Source organism: Hirundo rustica, chromosome 6 (genome assembly GCF_015227805.2).
Source record: "Hirundo rustica isolate bHirRus1 chromosome 6, bHirRus1.pri.v3, whole genome shotgun sequence".
NCBI lineage: Eukaryota > Metazoa > Chordata > Aves > Passeriformes > Hirundinidae > Hirundo > Hirundo rustica.
This window is the reverse complement of record NC_053455.1, coordinates 47,557,087-47,573,522: the sequence shown is the minus strand read 5'-3', so window position 1 is coordinate 47,573,522 and position 16,436 is coordinate 47,557,087. Positions and strand designations below refer to the sequence as shown.

The 16,436-nt window shown below is 51.8% G+C and overlaps 1 protein-coding gene across 1 annotated transcript; it reads left to right on the top strand.

Annotated features, from left to right (window-relative positions):
• The first annotated feature begins 2,881 nt into the window (after positions 1-2,881).
• Positions 2,882-10,199, top strand: LOC120754769 (cytosolic 5'-nucleotidase 1A-like). The gene is made up of 7 exons (XM_040068744.2): positions 2,882-3,031; positions 4,355-4,413; positions 5,066-5,233; positions 5,567-5,696; positions 6,212-6,334; positions 7,419-7,597; positions 8,109-10,199. The coding sequence occupies exons 2-7, from the start codon at positions 4,369-4,371 to the stop codon at positions 8,409-8,411; spliced, it is 948 nt and encodes a 315-aa protein (XP_039924678.1). The 5' UTR covers positions 2,882-3,031; positions 4,355-4,368; the 3' UTR covers positions 8,412-10,199.
• The last annotated feature ends 6,237 nt before the right edge of the window (positions 10,200-16,436 follow it).

Below are 16,436 nucleotides of genomic sequence, written 5' to 3'. Positions count from 1 at the left end.
AGAGGTGGGAATTGCTGTCATCCCTGCCACATCATTGCTGGGACAATGAGGTGCAGGTTAAATTACTTGTCCAGGGCCACCTGGGACTTCTGTGTCATTGGACACCCAAAACATCGCTCATGTGTTTTAGAGGTGCCAGGCTGCAGCTCTGGAGTGAAGGGTGGACAGGACAGCACAGGCGAGCAGACACCCATCCAGCACAGAATTATGAGTGTCAGTACTTTCAGTACTTTTTGCTAGCCACAGGCTCTGTCACATTAGTCTAACATTGACCCTAATATAAAACAAAATAAAACAAAAAACAAACAAACAATTTTTAAAAATAAACAAACAAACAAAAAAATCCCACACCTTTATCCCAACCCTCAAGAATGAACTGAGCATGAACTGAGCCACCACTTTGGGAACAATGGGGACAGCCCTGCTGCGGTCTGGCACAGGAGGCATAGTCTCAGGGGGCAGTTTGCTAGGAGCATCGAGCATCCATGTTCCTGGAAAAGGGGCTGGGGGAACCCTGACTCTCGCTCCCACCCTGTGCCGACCGGGTTCCCAAATCCAGACTTACCGAGGTATCCTTCCCAGCGTCAGTCTGCTCTCCCTGCTGTGCAGGCTCCCGTCAAGCCACCACGTGTGGCAGGGACATGCTGTGGGCTGAGATGGGACCCCACCGGACATGAAGCAGAGGGTGCAGAAGGGATAGTGGCTGCGCTGCACAGCCAAAACAGGAAAGTCTGCTTTGCCAGCTCAGGAACCGGGTGGCCCCAGCAGCTCCGCCAGCCCCACCTCACTGCTGACCCAAGCAGCGTTCATGCAGGTGAAAAGCCAGCAGGGAACTCCCTGCTGGACCAGGAAGCAAAACCTGCCCTCCTGTCTGCAAGAAGCTGGAGGACATTGCTGCCCAGCTCCATGCACTGGGAAATTTGCTTCTGCAAGTTATCCCTGCAGCAATGCTGGGCTAGACCGTGTGGCTGCAGGCACTTAGCACAAGGGAATGGACATTTTCAAGGGAACGGGTGCATGAGTGCATCCATCCCTGGTGAGCTCCGCATTTGGGAAGCCCAGCTCCTTGGCCCACAGGGCATGCACTGTGTGAGGGCCAGCAAAATGTGTGTATGGATGAACAGGAATGCTCTGCTGCAACACGACAGGGAGGACAGACAGGACAAGGGGATACTGCTTGGGTGGTTTCATCATCCACCACCAAGAGAAGCACCAGGCACACAGCCAGGAGCAATTTCATAGGCTTCTATTGCATTAAATTTATGCTTGTAAACATTTTCCTTTGCTGCCAGTTCAGCAGTCTGCCCAAAGCCTGCCTTATCGCCATGTAAATTTGGGGGGGTGTCAGAAGCAGGGAGCAATACTGCAAAACTGACAGTGTCTAATGGCTGATGTAGTGATGGGAGGAGATGCCCCAGAAACCAGACCTGTCCCAGCTCTGCCCCACCACCCCGACTCACATTCCTTCCAGATTTTCATGTGGCCACCTAGGCATTGACATAGTGGGTGCCTAGCCACAGGAGAAGGGACTAGGGCTGCCCCTCAGCCACCCAAAAAACAGGCACACTCAAAAGGGCCTTGCACTCCTGCTGCTCAGAGAAGCACCATCTCCTGGAGCAGGAGATGCAGGAATGATGCTGCAGGAATGACGCTGCAGCAAACATCTGGGGGAACTTTTTGCTCTAAACTGGAAGTCCCAAGGGATGCGCAAGAGAATTGCATTATGGGGATGGAGGAATGGGGAATATTAAAATACTTCAGGGAAAGGGGGTCTGCATATGCACACTAAAAGCTGAGCATATAAATAGCCTTTTCAACAGGTTGTTTGCTAGAGACAGCTAAAAGAGAAGAGATTCAGATCTTAGGAAGAAATTCTTTACTCAGATGGTAATGAGGCACTGGAACACATTGCCCAGAGAAGTTGTGGCCTCATCCCTGGAGGAGTTGAAGGCCAAGTGGGATGGGGCCCTGAACAAGCTGATCTGATGAGTGGCATTCCTGGCCATGGTGGAAGGGGTTGGAACTAGATGATCTTTAGGACTCTTCCAACCAAAATCATTGTGACCTCAATGAGACCAAGCTGCATGGGACCCTGGTGGGTTCCCACATTTTGGGAAGAGATTTGGTGATCCTGGTGATAGCCTGGTGTCATGCAGGGGGACAACTGCTGGGCCTTAGTGCAGGTGAGTTTGGTCTCCATTGGCAGGAGCCAGGTTGGGCAGGCAGCAGCAGTGGTCCTTGTTCCAGCAGCAGGGCAAGGGAAAAGCTGCAGTATGGTCCTGTGTCAGCCCCCCTCCCCTTATCCTCTCCCCCACCCCCCAATCCTTGACAGTCACACTCTTGGACAGAAAAGGAGTGTTGAACTATCCTGGCACCATGAGCCCCCACAGGGCTGGTGCCACACAGCCTACCCAGAAAAGTAAAATCATAGCCCCAAAATCAACCCTGCTCAGGACAGCATGTGAGACATGGCTTTCAGGAATGAAGGGAAAAGAGATCAAAAACCATTACAGCAGAACTGCAAACGCGCTGCACCCTGACACGCTCTGCACCTGCCTCTGCTCCCTGCATCCCTGCATATGCTGTGCGTCACTCCGGACCAGGTACCACTACTTTTTTCGGTCAAAAATACCATTCAGGGGCTGCGAAATGAGAGGACTAGAGGCGCGCTAGTCCTGCTATAAATACGCCAGCTGCAGAAATAAGACCTCACGGCCTGTGGACAGCGATCAGCCGCTAGCACAAGCGCCGAGTCCCCTCCCCAGGGTGACCGCGGTGCGTCCGAAGCCAGGCCCAGGTGACCGTGGTCCTGTGCAATGCCAGCTGGGAAATGCAGTCTGGCCCGGGCACGACGCCAGCCGGCTGGCTGCCTACAAATCCCAGCACGCCGGGGAGCGGAGCTGCGCCCCATCCCGGCTGCTGCCGGCTTCCTGCAGCGCGGGCAGGGGGAAATATAAACACCGGCGCCTAGGGCAGGGTTGGGATGCTGCCGCTGGACAGGCTGTGCCGGGGAGCAGAGGCAGCGCTCGGGGTGAGTTCGGGCTTTTCTCTCTAGCAGAGCCCCGTCCGTGTGCCGGGAATAACATCTGCTCCCTGCCAGGCAGCCCTGGGAAGAGCTGCGGGGACCAGCAGCACCCGCCTGGAATGTTTTCCCGGGCTCCCGCGGCGAGACGTGTGCCGGTGCAGATCCGTGTGTCCGTATGCGAACGGCGCTGCGGGTTATTGGGGCAGGGAGATGGAAAGGAGAAGTAGGGCTTGGCTTGCAGTGCTTGGAAAAACGAAGCAGAAATTAGAGGTGGATTCTCCCACCAGGAAGGGCTGCTCAGCTCCGTTGCCTCCTTGCATCTAATTTTGACTTTCAGAGAATACTTGGCTGAGATTATGTCAGAGGAAAGCTTCTGCCTGCGCAGCTGGGCTGGTGTTTGCCACCCTCCCTGGGAGGAGACCCCTTCCCAGCATGGGGTGGAGGAAGCAGAGGTGTGCTCAGCATCTCCTGGCTTTCCAGGCAGCCCTGGCTGGGGGAGTAGCCCTGCTGCAGGACTTTGTATTCCTCGGGCAGTCGGGGAGTGGACAGCAAGCACTGAGCCCCCCATGGCAAGGCTGTAGCTCTCACGGCTGGCATCAGCCAAGCATGTTGCCTACTGGCCCAGGCAACATTTTGCAGTCCCTGAACAATAAACATTAATTAAATAAAACTGGGGCAAAAGACAGATCTCTGTGGAGACCCTGACTTGTCCTTTACACTGCATGTTGGCTTTGCTCCCTGTTTGCACAGCCCCCCAGTACAGTAATCAGGTAGGGCCTGACTGGCTCACAGGGCTGTGGAGGGGCAGGGGTCTCAGCCTTTATCCAAACCCTCACCGCACACCTCTACTTACTCTGGCCTTTTACATCAGCAAATGAGCTGCTGATGCAGTGAACTCTTTCATTTGTAGATACAAATTCACCATTCAAGCAAAAGTGGCAAAAAGGGCAACAAGGATGTGAACTAGAAACCTACCTATAAGATCTAACCTATTTTGGCTTTTAAAGACAGCCTTATTTTTCTTGGTAATGAGCTCCACAACTGCTTTCAGCAGTTCCACACAGAGAATAATTCTCTTTGAGAAAAACGAAAGTAGAAATAAAGTAGTGATCTCTGTTTGAAAAGCCACTTTTCCGGCACATTTAATGGGACTATTAGAACAGTTTTTCTTGGAGCAAAGATGCTGTCAGCAGAAACGGGTTCATTTGGGCTGCTGTAGTTGGTGTGTATGACGTTTCCTGTCTTCTTTCCACTCTTTCCTCTCTCTAGATTGACTATAGATTGACTGTGTTATAATCTGTCAGTTTAATATTATATTTTCTCTTAAAGGCTGAGAGCTGAAGATGGCAGAGCCAAAAAGCACAGTCATAAACACCAATGTAAAACAGGTAAAAGGCTGTTCATTACAAAACACACATCCTGTATTTCCAAACCAAGTTTTGAAATGCCACTACAAAAGAGAACACACCACAACCCAGAACTGTGGTGGCCTGAATTGCTCATGCCCAGGTTTCAGCAGAAGTGGCTGTCCCAGGGCTGCTGGACACCTGGTCCCAGTGAAATCCATGTGATTTCCAGTTGCATGGACTGGACAGGTACATTTGCTCACACTTAAATTTTGGAGCAGGCAGGGAAAAAGCAGCAGTTTCTCTACATACACAGAGACTTTATTCGACTACCCATAACAGACACAAATGAAGGGTAATACCACCAGTATGTGCAGAGAAACACAGCAGAAACATAACTGTGGCTATCCTGTGCCCACAAACAATAAAATTATGAAGCAATCCCCTCTGTGTGAGCTGTCCGTGGAGCATGTGACACTTATCAGATAGGTTAGGGTTTCACAACTGCCAGCCCCATTCTTGGTGGCCTGAAAATGAAGACTGGGTGTGGTACCTCTGGCATGAGGAACTGTGACACAGGGGTGACACCTGTAGCGCCCAACCCTACCACTCTGGTTGGTGCCCCCTGCTCACCCCACCTCCACAAGCTCCTTCTCTGCTGTTCCCTGACTCCTCTTTCCTCCCTGTCCTGCAGAAAGACCCCAGCACGGCACTGGTCATTGCTGTGACCACCAGAGCCATCTTCAGCCTGGAGGAGGAGCACAATCTCTACCTGGAGAAGGGCAAGGAGGAGTACACAAGGCACCAGCAGGCCAACCAAGACAAGCCCCTGCCACCAGGCACAGCCTTTGCCTTCATCCAGGTGAGCCCCACACCTGGCTAGGGGCATGTGCAGACACTCACAGGATGGGGTGAATGCTCAGCTTTCCCAGCTTTAAGTCTCAACTCCCATCACAGGGTGTAGTTATGCCTGTCCTGATCTCTTGGCCTCATTGCAGGACATTGAGACCTATGCTCCTGTCCAGTCCATCTCCCCTGCAGCTTTTCCAGGGTGGTTGCTCTGTCTGGCTCTCCATAACATGCCAGCCTTGCCACAGCTGACAGATGCAGCACAGACCACTAACCTTATCTGCAAAAGAGCCCCTGCAAAGGTACTGCAGTCATGCCTCTTTAAGAGAGTCCCATCTCCTCACAGGCAGCGCAGTATGTTAACAAGAAGATCCTGGAGAGCAACCCAGATGAGAGGGACCTCTTTGACATCCTGGTGCTCTCCAACAACAGCCCAGAGAGCGGCGTGCGCATCATCAACAGCGCCAAGCACTACGGTAAGGGGGACCCATCCCTGGCGATGCCTGATTCCCCTGGGAGGCTGCAGAGCAAATCAGGCTCCACAATGGATCATCAGGGACAAACAGAGAGACAGGGGATATGAGAGGAAAAGGGGAGGGGGTTCTCCTGGAGCCCAGCTCCCTTCAGCCATATCTTTCACACTAGGAAGTCTGGCAGCATTTTGCACGGCCCAGGCATGTCCAGGCAGGTACTGAAAAAAAAAAAAAAAAAAGTTGTTTAAAAAACCCACCCTAAATCCCAGAGTGGTGTCAGGAAAAATGCTCATTTAAGGGAGGGATGGAGGCAATATTTAACTGCACTCTGCAGTTCTATAGGAGCAACAACAGGTCAAGAAGATGCAGAAAGAACACAGGCAGGTTATCCACACACCAGTGGGAAATTCATTGCCCTGAGCTCTTGCAGCAAAGCACACCAAGAACCAGGGAGGGAGTGAGGGGCAGTGAGGAGGATGTTGCTCTGTAAGATTTCACTCAACTACCTTGTCCTCAAGGCCTGGAGATCTCCAAGTTCTGCTTCGTCAGTGACGAGGACTCCACACAGTACCTGAAGTCCCACGGTGTCAAGCTGTTTCTCTCAGCTGACAGGACAGATGTCTGCAATGCCCTCCGGAGAGGTGTGTTCTCCCCTCCATCCCACATCCCCAAACCCACCACACTCTTTACAAGCAGCTCAGTACCAACAGACAACACCAGAGCCTTTGCTTTCACAGGGACAAGGAGTGGATGCCACATTGATTACCAGTACAGTTCTGAACAGTTCAAGCTCCTCTTCTGTCCTTACCAGTAGCCTGCAAATACACCAGGCTTGCTCAGATGCCCTCACAAATCACATTATGTGCATTATGCATCATTCTGGACACAGTTCTGCCATGGGCTGGTCATTCCCTGCCTGACATTTAATCCTTTCTAAAGAAAGATGCAATTCCATTCATCTAGGAGAGTTTATCAGTGATTCCCAGGACTTTGTGAGAATACCACAGAAATTTGCTGTCTTGGTACATGCAGAGTTTCTGTGTGCACTTATTGATAGACGTAAGCACGTGCCTGACCTCAATCAGAGGGAGAGCAGTCTCCCCAACTTCTCTAATGGGGTTAATCATCTTCTTAATTAATTCACTTGGGTATGAGCACATCAGCTGGCCACTGTCCTTCAAGGTCAGGAGCAAGCCATCTGCAGCCTGGACTTTCCTTCACTACACAGCACATTCCTGGAACCTCCTGGAGAGAATCATTGCCCTGACAAGTGTCTCCCATAAGGGAGCCTGGGTCCACGTACGAGGGTGGGCAGGGAGCAGCTTGTAGGAAGTGACTGTAATTAAGCCAATTACCGCAATCAATGGAGATGTCAGCCCATATTATTCACACCACAGAGTGCTAAATCTGGGTATTAAAGATTGAGGCTTGGCAGGGTGAGCAAGCACCAGGAGGAGGGCTGCTCATGCCTTGACAACCGCCCACCATCTCTTACCACACTTCAGTATCTCCCCAGACCTTGGTTTCTGATCAGCAGTACTTTCTCAGGGGATAACACAGCCATGGAAAGGCTGGGCTGACTCCCCGAGAAAGCTCCCTGACTTGGAGGCCCTGGCATGGTGATGTGGGACAGGGCTGCAGCAGATGCCTGAGGAGCAACTGGCTATGCATGAGCTGCCCTAGGGAGGGGTGTCCCTCCTGACTTCACCTTGCTCTGTCTCACAGGGGTCTCAGCAGCGCTTGTCTTCCAGCAAGAGGTGCAGGCCCCCAGCACTCCACTCCGTGTGGTGTTTGATGGGGATGCCGTGCTCTTCTCTGATGAGACAGACCAGATCTTCCAGGAGCAGGGCCTGGAAGGGGCAGTGCAGTATGAGCGGGCAATGGAGGCCATCCCCATAGGAGAGGTGAGCATGCCACCTCACTTCCATGGGCACCCACAGGCTCTGACATCTCTCCTGCTAGGACTTTGCCATGAGCAGTCAGAAAAGCAGAAATACTTACATATTCCCTGTGCATCCACTACTCAGTCCTTGGTGTGGGCCTGATCTGGAGCCTCACTGGAAATGGATCTGTTACCTCCTATAAGTAAGCCCTAAATATCTAGGATTGTGGCTAATCCCAACACCACCTTTTGTAGGCTGTGACCTCTTGCTGTCCAAATTCCTGCCGGACTCAGACCCAGAGGCACTGCTTGCTGGGATGTACCTTGCTGGGCACTTTGGGATTAGGATGAGCACTATAAGGCTCACCTTCCTCTCAGGGACCACAGTGCACAGCCCCAAGTCCCAGCATTGCCCATATTGTGTGCTCTGCAGAGCCCTGAGAAAGCCTGGAAGAGGAACAAGAGGCTTCTACTGGCAGAGTAGGGGTTTCCTTATTTCCCACACACTCCAAACTGTCTTGCTGTGCTTCCAGGGTCCCCTGAAGGCTTTTGCCATGCACCTTGGGAAGATGCGTAAGAAGTTCGGCCAGGAAAACTCCCCCATCCGCACCTATCTGGTGACAGCCCGCAGCGGCCGGGACATGGGCATCCGAGCCATCAAGACGCTTCGGGAATGGGGTCTGCCCATTGACGAGGCTTTCTTCATGGATGGGGCTCCCAAGGGCCCCATCCTCGCCCAGATCCAGCCTCACATTTTCTTTGATGATGGGCTTCATAACATCCAAGGGGCTCAAAATGTGGGGGTGCCCTCTGCCTGGGTCCCCTCCTGCTGCTGACGGGCTGCAGGCCAGCAGTCCTCCCTCCCAGCAACACAGGGGACTGGGTCAGCTGGAGGCAAAACTTCTGGTGAAGAAGGAAAGATCTCGTAGCGCACAGCAAGGGGGACGAGAGCGTGGACTCCCATGCAAAGCTTGATGCGTATATCTGCTCCTGATAAGAGGTCCTCTACGTCTTTGGATAAAGCCAAAAGACAAAACTGCTCCAGGACGACAGGACACTTGCTGTGACACTGAGAACTACACATACTTGCCATGTAGGACCGGGGGACTTTTCTCAAAGAAATAAGCAAAGCTAATGCCACACACACACAAGGTGAAGGAAGCAAGAAAAAAATGCTAGTTTTGACTGTGCTCAGGCAGTCTCCAAGATGGAGCAACACAGCAAGGACATCAGCCTGCTGAGCCGAGTCCAGAGGAGGCCAAACAAGATGATTAAAGGGATAGAGCACCTCTCCTGTGAGGAAGGGCTGAGAGAAATGGGATAGTTCAGCCTGGAAAAGAGAAGGCTTCAGGGTGACCTAACTGCAGCCTTCCAGGATCTAAATGAAGCCTACAGGAAAGATGGAGAGGGACTGTTTACAAGAGCATGTAGTGACAGGACAAAGAGGAATGGCTTGAAACTGAACAAAGGTAGGTTTAGATTAGATATTAGAAAGAAATTCTTTACTATGAGGGTGATGAGGCACTGGAATAGGTTGCCCAGGGAAGTTGTTAATGCCTCATCCCTGGGAGTGTTAAAGGTCAGGTTGGATGGAGCTCTGAGTAACCTGGTCTAGTGGAAGGTATCCCTGCTCACACCAGGGTGGCTGGAACTGGTTGATCTTGAGGTTCTCTTCCAACCCAAACAATTCTATGATTCTACTATTTATTCCCAGGATCTTTGCCTGGGAGGGAGCCCTCAAGACCCTGGCTCACCAGACACACTCATCTTGGTTTCCCAAGGAGACTGTTGTGCTATTGAGTGCTTCAGGCAGCTCCAGCTGAACTCAGAAGAGTGAGAAAGACTTCAAATCTGTGAAAAACCTACAAATATTTTAGAAATGGGTGAATGGGTTGAACAAAGAAAGCCCAAGCCATTCCTCCTCATAAAAGACATTATAGCACAAGACAGCTTTCCTTAGGCATGCACGCTGCTCACAGAGGGCTTTTAGGAGACAGACCTGTAGGACACACAGCTCCTGGAGCTGCAAGACAGGGGCAAGGCTACAGCCCAGCACTGAGGTCCATGCAGAAGACGGAACAGCTCCAGCGTCCCACCAGGAGAGGGCACTGGAGATGGGCTGCCTGCAGCGCAAGCCGTGGCGGGGCCAGGGCTGCGGACCAGCCCTGCGGGGGCTGGGGCAGGACTGGCTACTGCAGCCAACCTGAAATGGATCTCGAGGGCCCTGGGTGGGGGTCTCAGGAGCAACTGCTCTTTGCTTATGGGGTACGTGGGTGTGCTCGGTTCACTGCCTGACATCGTGCCACAGCCCGAACAGGGATGCCTCTCCTCTGGCAGTTTGGACTCAGTTCTTAATTTTGCTGGGGAACAAGGAACCTGCAAGGTTCACCTGCAGGTTTCTTTCCCCAGGGCTGGATGTGAGTTGCCACTAGAGGCCACTGTGCTGCCTGGGGACATGGCACCTCAAATCCCTGCCAGCTGTCCAGAAACGCCTCGTAAGAACACAAACTGGCTGCTCAGGTGGCAGCAGGATTATGGATGAGGAAATAAAGATGATGCTGTCTTAGTTTTTGGGTTGTTATAATTATTTTTAAAGGCTTCACAAGTGTTGCTCTGACCAAAGCCTTTTTCCCCCCAGTAAATAAATATACAAACAAGCATCCCAGTGTGAGTGCTTGTTCCTCATGCCTGTGTCTAGCAGTGTGGGAGGAAGGGTGGGATAACTCAGTCCTCCTTTACACACATTCATTTATTTATCAGGTGTCTGGCATATTCATCAAAATGGCTTAAATACACAAGAAACCTTCTTTGGGCTTTGGATTAGGCCCCTGAATGTCACCTTGTATCTGTCTCCAAGCTCACTCCCACTGCCTTGAGCATGGGGACTCAGCACTTCTTGTCTTAGCAAGGGCAGCTGCTGGCCCTGACATGCCACTGGCAGAGGTCCCTTTCCCATCATCGGGGCCACCATGTTGGTCCAAACTTGGGGCTGCTAGGGCAGGACAGGGATGCCCATGTGCACAGATTTGATTGGAAGCCACTTCCAAAGAAGCAAAGCCTGGCAGGGTCTTGGCACCAGCTGTCTGGCCCCTGGCCCTTTTGCTCAGTGCAGATGCTGAAATTAGATGTTTCGAGGTAGCAACATCAACAACATCAGCCACTCATCATTTGCTAATAATGCTAAGCAGCCGTCAGCTGAGCAAACATTAATTACGGGATGCTCCAAACATGCTCAGTAAGCAGGTGCAGATATTCATCCCACTTTTGTGCAGGTCAGATACCACCAGGCTCAGTAGAGTGAGCCAAGCCCCCACCTCCAGCCCTGCCCGCCACACACAGACGGCTGCTTCCATGGCAACTGGTGTTGGGAACACGGACTCGGTGCTGGAGATGATGGTGGTCCTGGGCATCTTCCACCACCCTGACCCATGGCATTTGCCAATGCCTGGATGGGGCCAAGAGGAGCTTGGTCACCGCTTTGGGCGAGAGGAAATTACCTGAGTCAAGGTTGGTGGGGACAGGCCCACGTGAGCCGCTGCAGCGCGTGGGATGCTGAGGCAGGGGGAAAGTGCCACATGCACTCCAGCACTGTCAGCACAGTGGGGGGATGACAGGGCAAAACGTGCCCAAAATAGGAAAAAAAGGAAGGAAGCTCCAGGCTTGTGGGGTTGCATCATATAGGGCCAAGTACAGCTGCTTCAGGCCATAGTTCAATCTTGTAGCATCAAAGCTTTCCTTATTGCCCTGCTCCAAAGATACGCCATCAAAAACACCCTCTTTCAAGGACTGCTGCAGCTTCATGTCCTGCTGCAAGGACAAACTTGATGTTTCTGTCTTAGAGGCATCTGTAATAAGTTCATTTATGCTTGGGATGCTCCTCAGGTTTTGGCTTTCTGAGGCATCTTAATCTCCCTCCTTCAAGGGATTGCTGATGCCCCAGGGTCTCGTGCAGCTGCTGCAGCCTGAAGAGGGTTTAGCTGCTGGGGCCGATCATGGCATGCTTCTCTGATACCCAGTTCAGGTTTTGCTGGCCAGGGCAAGGCAGGAGCAGACCACACTGCCGTGTCACCACCACAGATAGGCTCCCTTTGAACTCTGCTGGGTTTCATACCTTTCCATTCCGGGAAAAGAAGTGCAAAGGAGGCTCTGAGAACCTGCACTTGATTCTGACCATTGCTTTCCAACAACACCCCCCACAACTCCAGCCAAAGCTGCCTGGTGTCTGAGTTCCCCTCTGACACACCTCCTGGCCCAGAAAAGGAAGTGGGCCCCTACTCTTCTCAGCCACAGGCAGGCCAGCTGCCTCCTCTGCAGGGCCGAGTTCTGCCAGCAATGCCAAACAAGTGGCCATTGTTTCAGGGTGGGGCGCGTGACCCCAGAGATCAGAGGCTGCAGCTGGTTGGCCCCGAGGAGCTGTGGGAGAGACCTTTGTCCAGGACCATGCCCTTAATCCCTCACTCACTGTATCAGTCAATTTAGGGTTGCAATGCTAAAAACAAAACAACTCAGTGCTAAGCAAGAGAAAAGGTTTTATGAAATGGTGGTACTGCAGGGAGAGAAGATTGGTGGGTATTTACCAGCTAATAGAGATCTGCAGTGGCAGTGTTTGAGCTGTTCAGCTTCATTGACTCCCGGCTGCAGAGGGAGAGGATGCTGGAGGCTGCAGGACCTGGGTGCAGCCGCAGTGTCTGCCAAGGATGCTCCCACACCTCCCTAACCTACAAGCACCTTTGGTCATGAGCACTGAGCAAAGCCTCTTTACCTTGTTGACCATAACCCTAACCCTAAGTCACCCTGGTGGCAATGTACCTTGAGAAACACTCAGGAGTTCTCCGCCAGAGAGGCTGAGATGCCCCATCCCACGCTGCAAAAAAATTATTAACAGGCTGTACTGCATGTATAAGGACAGACAGAGGGTGTGCAAAGCCAAAGACTGTGTTTGCCGATGTGCTTAAAACTGGTTTCAAGATCTTAACCCCAGGCAGTTGCACTGAAAATTGTGGTTGTGGTAGCAAGTAAAGATGGAGCTTAGCAGAAAGGTGACAATAAATTAGAATTCAGAGCCTTTGTGGAAATATTGACACAGCAGAAACTGCCCCAGGAGATTCAGACTAACTCACCAAATCACCAGTGAGAGCTGGTTCCTCCCACTCCAAGAAAACACATTGCAACTTTTAAGCTGATCCATGGGTTGCAACGGGGTGTTGACCCTCATCTTTCTGAGCCCACGCTCGTTTCAGGATCAGAAGTGTCAAATGCTTCAGTGTTTTGTTACATGCAAGAGACATGATTGTACAAATGATGGCCGTCTTAGGGCAGCATCTGCTGGAAAATAAAGGAAATAATTAAATGACATCTAGTGCTGGCAAAGGAAATTAAATGTGTGCTTGGATGTGGCTGGAGGCACTTCTCTGCATCATGATGAAAACCCCACCAGCATGCCAATACCCCTATCCCAAGCCAGGCTTACATGGGGGACAGAAGCAGGAATTGCTCAAGGTGATGACAAGGTGAGTTGGGTCCCCGTGTTCCCCATCACATCCTGGCGTGGGTGGGGATGAATCAATACCATCATTGTCACTTACCACCCCATCCCGTCAGCCACGGGTCACGCTGTCTTACTGCCAGCGTCTGCCAGGATTGTTGTTGTCCATCCCTGGCAATTTCAGCCCGCTGCAAAATAACTCGGGTGAGACAAACAACATGAGATCCCTGCCCTGAGGAGCAGACAGGGCCAGCAGTCGGGGAGAGACAGGTCCCTCCTCCTCAAGGCGGGTGCCAGGTGTGTCACTAGCTATGGGGAAGGATGGGCCAGGGGATGACGAAGAACATCCAACGCCAAGCAGGGTCAGGAACGGGCAGGTGGTGTGGGGGTGGCAAGGATTTGGGCAGGGCCATGAAGTGTGTGGGACACAGGGACAGGCGACGTCAAGCTTGGCAGCAGCCCACCGAGGCGAGGCAGTGCATAAGTAAACCCTAGTGAAGGCACCAGAGCAGCTCAGAATCTTAAAGACCATAATTATATTTCACTCATTAAATCCTTTCTGGGTTTGTTTTTAAATAGCTAGGTAAAAGATGGAAGAGGAAGATGTGATGAAAAAACTCCATGTTTGAAGGCTGCTGCAAATGATGAGGATGGAGCCATGCTCAGGACTCCTGCCTGTTATGACATCCAGTTGTGTCACACGGCCACCACTGAGCAACCCTCACCTGCCGGCAGGATCACGGTTTGCAGCGTGAGGGACACCAAGGGAAAAAATACCACCCAGCCTTGGCCTTTTGCAGCTCCACTTAGCATTTCCCCAAGGTCACTGCAGCCCATGATGACAGCCAGAACATGTTTAAGCAGGCTGCTGGCCAGCTGTGCCTTCAAACCAGCGCCAGCCAGCCGGCATGAATGGACTGGGGATTGCCACCACCTGTGATGCCAAGGACATCTTCCCCAGCGCCCATAGCACTGGGACACAGTGACCAGGGCCTGCATGAGTCACTTTGTTGTGCTTAGTGCAATCCCTCCTCTGTTCCCAGGTTTCCCACCACCCGGAGCTGCTACTAAACCACCTTTTAGTCTTGGTTTTGTGGGTGTTACCCTGAAAAAGGGTGTAGTTCGGGATGTGCCGGTGCCACTGCAAAACGCACCCTCACCTTGTGAATTGTACATCAATTTAGGAAACGGTGTAGGGAGTGGGCGAAGTCCTGGCTCCGTGCCGGGAAAAAGTTACCACTGCTTCACTCGGGATCTCAGGGATGGTGAATCAGGCTCCACTAATGAGCTGCATCCAGCACCTTCACACCAGCACCAGCACTAGTGGAGGCTGGTTTGAAACCAGACTTGCCCAGGCTTGTGCACCCTTAGGCTCTGCTCAGTTCAGATGGGAGAATAGTTTTCTCTTTTAGCAATGAGCTTCAGAATCAGAAGTGCATTTGCTTGAATTTGAAGATGCCCTCTAAAAATCCCACCCACAGGTGAGCAAAAAAAAATCTGCATCTCTGAGTTGAAGCTTTCCTTGCCCTGTAGGTCATTGCAGTTCACAACATTAGTACCACTATGATAAATAAATTTAGGAAAAAAACACTGAGGAAAGGGTGAAGGCAAACACACAGCCATGTGTACGGACAAAGACGCCACTGTAGCAACCCTGGCAGAGGTCTGCCAAATGGGAGACCTGCTACAGCCCCCCCAAAAATAAGGCATTTGAAACTGAACATGGGCCAGTGTGCCCCAGGTGGCCAAGGAAATCAGGGGCATCCTGGCCTGTATCAAAAATAATGTGACCAGCAGCAGCAAAAATAATGTGACCACAACCACTAGGGCAGTGATTGTCCCTCTGTACTGGGTGTTGGTGAGGCTGCACCTCGAGTCCTGTGTCCACCTCTGGGCCCCTCACTGCAAGAAAGTCATTGAGGTGTGGGAGCATGTCCAGAGAAGGGCAACGGAGCTGGGGAAGGGTCTGGAGCACAAGTCCTAAGAGGAGAGGCTGAGGGAGCTGGGGGTGTTTAGCCTGGAGAAAAGGCGGCTGAGGAGAGACCTCATTGCTCTCTACAACTGCCTGAAAGGGGACTGCAGTGAGGTGGGGACTTGTTTTCCCAGGTAACAGATGACAGGATGAGAGAAAATGGCCTCAAGTTGTGCCAGGGGAGCTTTAGACTGGATATTGGAAAAATTTATTCCCTGAAAAGGTGATCAGGCATTGGAACAGACCGTCCAGGAAAATGGTGGAATCACCATTGCTGAAGGCATTTAAAAGCCATGCAGATTTGGCACTTAGTGACATGGTTTAGTGGTGGACTTGGCAGTGCTGGGTTAATGGTTGATGATCTTGCAGGTCTTTTCCAACCTAAAGGATTCTTTATTTATAAAATAAGCTGCATCATGTCTCTACCTGTGTGGCAAAGGGCAGATGGGACAGCCAGGTGTCACTTGCAGAGGAGACCCCAATCTCCCAGAGCTGGGGTGCTCTTCCCAACTGGAGCTTTTGGAGCTGAGTCATTTGACCCCACCTTGGGAATCCTCTCAAGCAGGCCCTAAGGTTGCGAAAGCAGGCCCCAGGGGCGTGTCACCCCACACCCACAGCTGTGGCTGCAGGGGACAATGCGCTGGTTCACCCCTTGGAGCCACAGGGGATGCAGGGGGCTAGGGACACAGAGCAGCAAGGAAAGGGGTTCATCCAACGGTGACAGAAATAGGAGTGAGAAGAGATAGATCCCTCCCCTCCACACGTTCTCTAGATGCCTCAGCCATGGCACTCCCTGTTTGCTCCCCAAACAAGGAAAAAAGTGTAAAAACCCCTAAGCCCAGGCTCGTGCCACTCTATCTTTTTAAGATAATATGGTGCAACTTTCATGGTCCCAACCTATAAATACCCAGACGTGCTCCCAGCTCCTGGTTAAACATACCCACTGTACCTCTCAAGGCTCTAACATCAAGGCAAACATTCCACAGAGGTGCTGAGGGAGCCTGAATGCAGAAATCCTCTCCCCTGCTGGAGCCACTGGCCCCCAGCATGCAGGCACTGCAGTGTCAGCTCTAAAACTATTGGTATGAAGGGACAGAGACAGATTAAAAACTCAGCGGATAAGACCCCCCAGTCCCTTCCCATCCTACAAGCACCCAGGAGAGGATCACTATTGCAACGTTCCCTGACAGCCCCATTCTCTGTTTTTCCCAATAAAGTATTGGAAACATGGGACATATAAGTCACTTAGCTCTAAAAGCAGCAAACATCTTGCACTGGTATGAGAGACACACCAGATGAGGATACAAGCCTCACTACCATGAAGCTCAAGCAAAGGTTCATTCATAACAGCAAAACCTGCCTTTAATCCCCTGGAATCAGAAAAACCCAGACACAGCCTGGCTC